Source organism: Xiphophorus hellerii, chromosome 5 (genome assembly GCF_003331165.1).
Source record: "Xiphophorus hellerii strain 12219 chromosome 5, Xiphophorus_hellerii-4.1, whole genome shotgun sequence".
Taxonomy (NCBI): Eukaryota; Metazoa; Chordata; class Actinopteri; order Cyprinodontiformes; family Poeciliidae; genus Xiphophorus; species Xiphophorus hellerii.
Window position 1 is genome coordinate 30,386,335 of NC_045676.1, and position 9,539 is coordinate 30,395,873.

Genomic DNA, 9,539 nt, shown 5'->3' on the forward strand with positions numbered 1-9,539 from the left:
TTGAATCGTCAGAAAACCTGGAGAACTCGAGACAACGGTTACAAAAAAAGTATCTCGCTCCTTAGATGTGAAGTATAAAAATGTAAGTCAGTGAGTTTCTGGAACAGCTTTGATCTGAAACATTCAACACATATTCTGTTAGCTCATCAAAAATGTCAAAAGTTCTGACTGATTTCGTCGTTCTTCACCTATTCCTTTTTCTTCTGACGTTTTTTGACTCTAACCCTCTGCCAGCTGTCCTAACTCCAAAACAACAAAACCTTTTGTTCGTTAGGCTTATGTTTCTATTATTCATAAACTGCCAGCACCTCTGATCAGGATTGTGGGTGGTTGGTAGATGAGATAAAGGTTTTATTGGGTGCAAGGTGAACATGTCCATGTGAACGGCTAATGAGATCCAGAAACAGACTTGGTACATCCAGAGAAGTCAAACGGCTGAGCAACGGTTAAACTAAATACGTGAGTCCGTGTGGGATGGTGCTTGGACGTTGCTTCCTGTCAAGTTTGCCCTTTGACCTGTGAGCTTTCCGTCTCTCCAGCTGTCTAGAGGAGAGGCTCTGCCACAGAGACGGACGTAATCAGATGGAAGGTCATCCTGTTGTTTAGAAACTGCAGGGAGAAGAATCTCTGCTTCGGTCCAAACTACCTAATGGTCCAACTGGTTCCTGCATATTGGGAGCTCGCCGCGGTCCGTGCGTATGAAGGTTCATTGCACTGGGCAATCAGAGATAAAGGGTTTTAAGAGTAATTAAGCTGCGGCTGACTGCAGGGCCTCATTAACACTGACGACCTTGTGGCATGACAACAGGAGCTGCTATCGCTCTAACGATGCACAAGGAGTGGACCCACCAGATCACAATCAACACTTTGCACGCGGATGGAAGGATGACTCCCGAAGCATTCAGACATCATGGCACATTTAATCTCACACAGTGATTACACCAGCAGAGCCACTGCTCTGGGCTGTTTGGTCATTCTCTGTGTAAATAAAATGCTTCAGTAATGACAGTAGCCATGAGTAACTTGTGATCCTGTGTCATCTCTATGAAGCAAGCGTCCTGTTAAATAATGGAGTTTTAAAAGGGTCAGTGTTATGTAAAATACAGGTTTTTTTTGAGGATTTTATCACGTTATAATGGTATTCCATCATCAAAAACGTACCTGGAGTGTTGCTTTGATCATTTCATCCGTGTTTGAGAAATCCTTTAATTTCACATGGCAACCATTCAGCTGCACAAAATGCCTGGGTGGACCTAGCCCCGCCTACGAGAACGAAGTTCCACAGAGCTGCAGTTTTCCAAGCTTTTTACTCCCCCACTCAGCTCCTTTAGACTAGCCATTAGTAATTAGCAAACACCTGCTGGAACTATGTATAATGAGCTCATTATAGGAGCTACTTCTTGTTACGTTGTTAAAGGGTTAATGCAGGAGAGACGCTGTGATGATTTCCTCAAGGCGGAGTTTCAGAAAGAGCAGGAGATTTTAAAGAGACAGAGGCCCAATTTCCAGGCATTAAATTATCAAGTCATATTTCTTTTAAGTCATATTTGATATATAGAGCATTTTTGGAGGTAACACAGTAACTCAATTATGCTATAAAATGCCACTATGTGTCTGGAAATCAAATGATACTGTCTCTTTACAGTCTGCGGATGATGTGACAAAGTGTAAAAAAAAAAAAATCCACGAGGTGTAAATATTCTTTTGCAAAGCTATGTATAAATGTAATGTGATGTTTGTTGGAGTAGCTGTTCTTCGGAACCTGTTTTATCAGAGAGAAAGCTCCTCATCAGAAGAACCTGGTCAGGACGATGGCAGAGGAAGCAAAAAGTGAAGTCGTAAAGATCACAGCTTCAATGGAGGCCATGACTGCTGTAACGTTCACACCAAACGAAGCTGCTGCACTGCACCAAACCCTTTCCTGTGTTACATCCTCTTTTAAGTGCTGCTAAAACTACTAAAGAAGAAGAAGAAAATGAGGAAATTCAAACATTTCAGACAGATCAAATCTGAGCGCTAGAAAGAATATTTGAGTTATTTTTGAGCAATGTATTTACTATTTGCTTCTCAAAAACCAACTATTGTTGTTCCACATAAGAACTTTTTTGTTTAGCTTTCTGTGCTGATCTGTGCTAGAAATAAGGAAATGGATGCAGGTGATCAAACCGGTGTACTGATCAATCTTAGACTGGTCAAAGTTCCTCAAACTTTGACCAGTCTAATTTTGAGGAACTTTGCCCAGATTGAAAACTGTAGCATTTTTACACTTCAACTGAGTTTTCTGAGTTCTTTTTAAAGGGTTCTGTAGAATGATGATCAGGAGTCAGTATCTTACCTGAAAAAGGATGTCTTTCTGAACAAACTGTGGTTAAATAAACATAAAAAAAGTTCTGATTAGAGAATCAAGCTAGTGGTTAATGTGTATGAATCCATAAAACATGAAAATCTCAACAGCATTTTATTCATCTTCCAATTTTTTTATGCTGAAATTTTAACTTTATGGGGGTCTAGAGTTGATTCTTTCAACTTGGAGTTGATTCTTTTAACTTTGAACTTTTTAATTAAATTGGCATAGACAGACATTTCTTTCTAGCACTTTAGGAAGCAATTTTCTTCTGCTATCTTTTGGGATTTGTCTTTATGGGTTTCTGTGATTTAATTTCAGGCTCACACTGTTTAGCTGAGGAGAGGTTTCTGGACAGGTCCGAATATTTCCCCTTTCTGGGTTCATCAAAAGTCTAGAAAATAGTGACCCAACAGCTACATCCCAGGGACTTCAGGTTCCTCTGTAGAAACGATGGTAGTCAAACCAAACTCCCGGCAGAGTTTAATGAAAGGTTACCCTCCCTCTTGCGGGGTGTTTGGCTAATCCTCGTAAAGACGTATAATCCCCAGGAAGAGCAAATATTACGACCTGCTTTAATCGCTCACACAGAAAACCTGGTGGGGGAATTCGATACGATTGTCTCGTTTCTGTTCTGAAGCGCAGACGGGCAGGAGCTAGCTGAGCGGGACTGAAGGGTGAAGAGGAGCTCTGGCAGAGGGACAGCGAATAGCGGGTGGCTCGGAATGACAATTGAGGCCCGAATTAGCATATTCAGATTGGGGGGGGGAATAAAAGTTCTTTAAAAGACAATGGCAACTGATATGCAAAGAGAGCTGGCCAAAGAAACAAGCTCCATACCTCGGCCCAGTGTTTGCAGCAGGAGGGGTGTGTGTGTGTGGGTACATGGGTGTTTGTCTGACCCAAACCAAGACGGTCCAAGACGCATTTTTGCAAACATCATAAAGCCATAAAAGGGGACGCTATGAAGAGGACAGCAGTCTTTAGAAGCAGGAAGAACTATTTAAAGACAGAACAGTCTGTGTTTCGATATCCAGGAGAGTCGACGGTCCACTCGCTTGTTCAAAGTCTCTCTCTGTTATGAGCCATGTGGTCCATTAGTGTCCTGCTGCTTTTCTAATCCTCATTCACATGTAATGGCCGACATTTCATCTTAATGTGTTAATTCATTCTCCGGCTGCTGAATGGGGAGTTTGAGTCCACAGAGACACTGTAATGAGTCCCACACCGACGGAAGAATTACAGCCGACAGAAACGGGTTAGAATGCAACAACCCATTGCAATGCTTTGTTTGGGATTTACTCTAAAAAATATCATAACGCAAATGCTCTTAAAGGGCTGATTGTGCTGTTAAAATATCAATGAATTCTTAAAACGAAACAATATTATTGACCATCTTTTTTCAGTCCCTCCAGGATTTGGTGTTTGTGGTGCTAATTTGGAAATAATTGCAATACTTACTCATGACAGTAAATGTGACTTTTTATTACTTCTGAGTTCTGAGTTCTGACATCAATCAAGGCTGAAGCAGCTGTTTAGTACAAGTAAGAAAGTTTTTGACAATTTTTGAGAAAAATCTGCAATAAGCTCCCAATTGTCAGTGCAAAAATTTGAGGGGATTTGTTGATTTTTACATGAATTTCCACAATAATTCTCAAGAAATTAGAGGGACTGATTGATAGAATTTGGCAGTAAACAGCTAAAACTCGCCATTACAGAAAATCTCTATCCGCCATCATCAGCGGCTATGCTAACTAGTTTAACTATTTACAACAAGCTATGCTAGTTGCAGTGTAGCAGAAAGCAAGGGAGAGAGAACGAGCAGCACCACACGAGACAGTGACTGACAGCACTAAGACCCGCCTCCTGGCTGTGATTGGCTGTTTCTAATTAGCATAGGAGAAGGACGAGGAGATCAACATTTTAACCGATTATCTGTTTCATACCAAACTGTCACGATATACTGACAGTTTCGACAAATATGTAATAAAGTTATTTTTTAAATAAATGTTACATACTGCAGCTTTATGGAATCATATTGTATGGAAATGGCAGAAAATTTGAGCGACTGAACTATCCCCAAATAACTGACTTTTGAATTGTATTTTGTATGTATTCATGTATATATTTTTAAATATATATTGTAATTCATCATGCTGCTAATGAGAAGTACCAAAGTCCTTATTGCAACAGTGACAACAAAGAGGATTCTGATTCAGTGTCCAGCCAGCAGACGGTCGGAGACATCAGACAGACAGACAGTAAGTCTTAGTCGGCTAATTGGCTTGTCCAAAAGATCTCTGATTTTCATTCAGTCAGGCTCCTAAACGTTGGATGCAAAAGGCCAACAGCCCCCTCTAACTGCCCCCCTCGCTCCCCGCCCCGGTCAAAGAGCAACACCCAACCCCAGATGTGGTTCCTCATTAATGCGGGGGCAGGGGACGACCGCAGGGATCTGGTTCACGAAAGACCTGCTACTCTCAGCTCCAGCCTCTCAAATGGCGGCGGTGATAAATCCTCTCTGCCTTCCTCTTCCGCTCTCCTTGAACAAATCAATCAGTCAAGATGCAAAACGCAGCAGCAGCCTGTGTGGACCGAGGGAACCAGGGGGGCTTCCTGGCATTGGAATTACTCTCTACATGTGGGGTCAATATGTGCAGCGCCTGAGAGTGTGTGCTGGAGAGGGAGTGTGTGAGTCAAACGTAGAGAGAGAGGAGGGGCTCTGGAGAGGGGGTGTTGTCAGGGTGTACCCCTCCCTCTGAAGGGCTATATAAAACAGAAGGGGGGGGATATGTTACCTTGGTCACTTTGAGACAACCTCACACTGGCTGGACCCACAGATCCTACTGGGAGCTGCTGACAAGTTCTAGGAAGGACGGGCTCACAGTTGATGGCTTCTCTCTGTTTGCTGGACTAGAAACAAGTTGGGGGAGGGCAAGAAGACGGAGCATCATCAGTCCATCCAGCACCAGAACCAGAACCAGAGAAAGTTTCCAAACTTTTGGAACATTTTCACAGCGGCGGCTCAGCCATGAAGGTCTTCAACTTGCTGTACTTGTTGGTGCTGATCACAGCGTTGGTGGCTCCCGTGTTTTCAGTCAGACCAGGTAAGACTCTACACAGCGACCCCTGACCTCACCTAACCCATACCCCACCCTTAAACCTAACCCTAAACTACCCGGCTCACTGTAACATTTACTCAACCACTTTGCTAGACCCTCAAAAGCAAACAGTTTGGTTTACATTAAGTTTAAAGATGTCAAATTTGAGAATGATGTAAATGTAAAAACTGATTTGAGAAAACAAATGATTAATACCTCCCCCAATAAAGATTGTGCCTTTTAGCTAAACATTACTAAACAAAAGCTAAACAAAGTGTTGAAACTGCACCACAGCAACTCAAATAGCAGTTTTAAGCTTAAAGACATTAACCAGTGAAAAATACCTAGCTGAATTTTATAACAATATCAATAATAACAATAATACAGTTTCTGAACAGATAATTAATAAAACATACCGATAGACGTTTAATTTTCTGCCAAAAATTATTATTCCATTTCTGTTAGCGGGAGGCTAAAGTTAGCATGGACTTGGCTGTTCAATAACGGGCTACTGCGCCGTTAGCTGGTCGAAACCAAATTAGTTTAAATTCTGTTCCACACTTGGTCAGTCTGCTCTGTAACTTTTGATTTTTTTAAATAGTTTGCGATCAGTGAAATCTTGAAATCTTCGTTGTTTTTTTTTTGTTGAAAAAAACAAAAAACGGTTTTGTTTTTTTGGACCCCCCCCCAGCCCTCTGCAAATTAAGACTGTTTTTAGCCTGTTAATCCATCTCAGAGGGTCACATATGTTCTACAGGTTTAACGGTCCTCCTAACTATTTTTGCGAACGCACTAAAAAATAAAATAGGAATTTCTGAATTAATTTGTTTCTGCGGTAAATTTCAAGACCACCAGCTCTGGTTGGCAGTTTAGGGGGTGAGGTGGCGGTCGGGGGTTCATTTGATGACGATGATGACGATGATGATGATGATGGCTGAAGGGTGGAGATGGCCGCCGGCGGTCGCACAGCAGCCACGAGGGCGACCCGGTCTGCAGCCTCCGGCGCTGCGGCGGGCTTTTGTTAATCGCCATGCAGATTCCGCAGCAGGGCCAGGTGTGGACGCCGGGCTTCAGGCGCTTCTTCTGGAGGGAGGCAGCTGCCGCTGGTGGAGGTGGGGGTCATAAAGTCATCCAGCAGTGGACCTCCTTCTTCCTGGGCTCGGCCTCCAGCGGCCTCTGAACCACGGGCCCAGAGAGGATTTATTGGGGACGTTCAGAAATAATCACGTGTTTGGTCTCTTTCTCTCCCGCTGCCCAGCTGCTGCTAAACGACTCGGCGCAGTAAAACAGTCGCAAGTGTTCACGAGGGATCAAGTTTATGGCGTAGTTCCATTTATAACCTGACCACAGGAAATCGATAAGTATCCTTGGACATTTTTAAAGAAGTTGTTCCATTAGTTTGGCTGTGTTGATGCAAACAGCATACAAATTTGTAAGTTTTATTTGACTGAATTTAGGGCATTTTTGTCGCCCTATAGCATTTTAGTTCCACTGAAAACCATTTAATTTTATTTGTTTAAATTAAAGTAATTTTAGTTTCCATGAAAAATCTTGCATTTTGTTAAAATTCCTTCCAGACAGTGGGGTAATGTTTGACATAAAGGTTAAGCATTGAAGCATAATTTTGTTTATTTATTTATTTTTTTTAAAAAAAAAAGGGTAAAATTACGTCATTAGCCAAAATGTTCCTGCAATTTAAGTACCGGTAAAAGCAACTTTGCAAGAATAATTACAATTAAAACTCACACATTTTCAACTTCCAAGTTGTTAGAGTAAAGTAACAGGTAAAAAAAAATTATTTACAAGAATGTTTGCACAAAATAAATAAACAATCAATGTTGCTGCCAATTCTTGACATACATATGCTCAGAAAATAATGGTGGGAAAAAACTACTTTGCTTGCTAAAACTGACTTTTAGGGAATAAAAATGGCGAGGACAGAAATTCAAAATGGCGTTCATTTAACCCTGTTAAGAGACGGGGTCCATTGGGCCCCACAAGCTTTTTATCCTGTGCGCGGTGAGGTGGGGTAGAACTTACCCAGTATGCGTGTCTGCAATTTTTTATTATTTTCTTTTTGTGTGTGTGTGTGTGTGTGGTTTTGGGAACTGACGGTCTGATGGAACACACCATAGCACTTGGGAAGCGTGGGGAAAACGCTTCTATAAATATGCTACATATAGAGTAGCATATGGTGCTATTTATAGAAATTTATTATATTTCTAAAACAAAATTTCATAACCAGGGGAGAAAAGAGCCGAGTGCCGTGCTAAGACTGCTGGAGGGTTAAAATAAAATTGTACCTATAATATTTATAATGAATTTTAAAAGAACTTTTCTTTGCGTCCTTAAAACAGCAGTGAGGTGTAAAAAAAAAATCATGAAACCCTACTGGACAGCCTCCAGATTATTTGCAGGATTAAATGTCTGAACAGCCATAACCAGCAGCTAACGCTCGTCCATGTCTCTTGTGTTGGTGTATTTTAAATACAGTCTTGTCTGTTTCAGACTTTCTGAACCTGAGGAGAAAATACCACAGACACCACTGTCCACACAGACGCTGCATGCCTCTTCACTCCAGAGTCCCGTTCCCCTGAGGTGAGCCGTGTTTCTGTGAAGCAGCTGCGTCATTTTGGTCGAGTTTATGGTGCAAATATCATAAGACAAAACTGACTCGCGGGGAACTTTTCAGCAATAAATACGGGCTTATTTTAAGTCGGTATTTTCTTAATATTGATGAAGAAAATATTTGTGCCTTTGTCAGATTCACGTATGTTCTAAGTGAAATAATCTGCCAAAGGAACAAATGCTTTTTCATTAATATTGAGACTTAAAACAAGCTCCTATATCTTGCTGAAAATGTACTTGTGAGTCAGTTTTGTCTTATTGCAGAGGTGCTAAGAGAGTTGAACTAGAAACTAGATTAAAAATACTTGGTAAGATTTTGTGTTTTTGCAGTGAAGCTGCATGGAGCAAAGCTGGGTTACAGGCCAGGCAGTTAGCAGGGTGGCTGTGATCAGCAGCAGTGGGTTCACGCAGAACAAGGGAGCGTGGAGGAAAAGGTTGAGGCATAAATCCAGCTAATGATGGAGAGAAATGCTTTAATGCAAGAGAGGCGATTCCTGCTCATTTACTCTGACGTCGTCTCAGCAGGACATTAAAGAAAGTGTTTTTTTCCATCCCAGGCCGAGGAAACTCTTCAGAGGAGCGCGGCTGTTTGTGATCCTCGGCGGCGTGGATGGATCAGACAAGACAGACAGACGCAGGAGGTGGAGGAGAAAAATCCATGAAACGCCACTCAGAGACGGCCATGATGCACCGCCAAAGGGAGAACTTCAAAGTCAGCCTCTCCTAGAGACTCGAGATGAAAAACTGTTCATTCAGGACAAGAGTTTAAACCATAAAAGCTGACAGCGGCGCGGCGCTCACAGGTGTGACTTCAGAGACGTGGAGCTTCATCCTGGAGTCACATTTCATAACCAGGAGAGGGAAGATTTATCATGAAGAATGTTCAGCGTTTAGCAGAAACGCTGCAGACCAAAGAGACTGAACAAATCTGTTTAGAATGTATGTATCTATGTATGCACTTCAGCTGCTGACTGAGAAACTTTTCCACCCGTTTAATAAAATGAATGTGCAGTTCTATTGTTTTTACCTTGCCCATTCTTCCTTCAAAAAAAAAAAATAAAAGAACTCAAGTCAGGTTAGATGGTGAACATCTGGAAAGAACAACTTTCTAGTCTTTCCACGGATTCTCAATTGGAATCAAGTTTGAACTTTGACTAGGCCATTTCAAGACAGTGATAAGGTCTGATACAGTCGGCTCCATTGCAGTTCTGGCTGTGAGTTTATGTCTGTTGGGAGGCGAACCTCTGTCACTGCTGAAGACGAGCATCCCCTCAGCATGATGCTGCCACCACCACCTGTTACAGTTGGACTTGTGGAGTTCGTGATCCACAGTGGACCTGTGGACAGATTGTCCCGCCTGAGATCTGCGTTAAAATACGGCTGAATCAGTTGGATTAATCACCATGAATCAATTTTTGAAATAATGGTTGACTGGAGTAAAAAAAACAACCATAAAATACATTTTA

The 9,539-nt window shown here is 41.9% G+C and overlaps 1 protein-coding gene across 1 annotated transcript; it reads left to right on the top strand.

Moving 5' to 3' along the window:
- The first annotated feature begins 5,062 nt into the window (after positions 1-5,062).
- apela (apelin receptor early endogenous ligand) lies at positions 5,063-9,088 on the top strand. Its single transcript, XM_032563908.1, has 3 exons — positions 5,063-5,451; positions 7,954-8,043; positions 8,631-9,088. The coding sequence occupies exons 1-2, from the start codon at positions 5,376-5,378 to the stop codon at positions 8,040-8,042; spliced, it is 165 nt and encodes a 54-aa protein (XP_032419799.1). The 5' UTR covers positions 5,063-5,375; the 3' UTR covers position 8,043; positions 8,631-9,088.
- Positions 9,089-9,539: the final 451 nt, after the last annotated feature.

What these genes read in the sequence shown, in the direction of transcription:
- apela (XM_032563908.1), top strand. Translation starts at nt 5,376, where the DNA reads ATGAAGGTCTTCAACTTGCTGTACTTGTTGGTGCTGATCACAGCGTTG. An exon ending in CGTGTTTTCAGTCAGACCAG is followed by an intron (nt 5,452 to 7,953) that starts GTAAGACTCTAC and finishes TGTCTGTTTCAG; the next exon opens with ACTTTCTGAACCTGAGGAGA.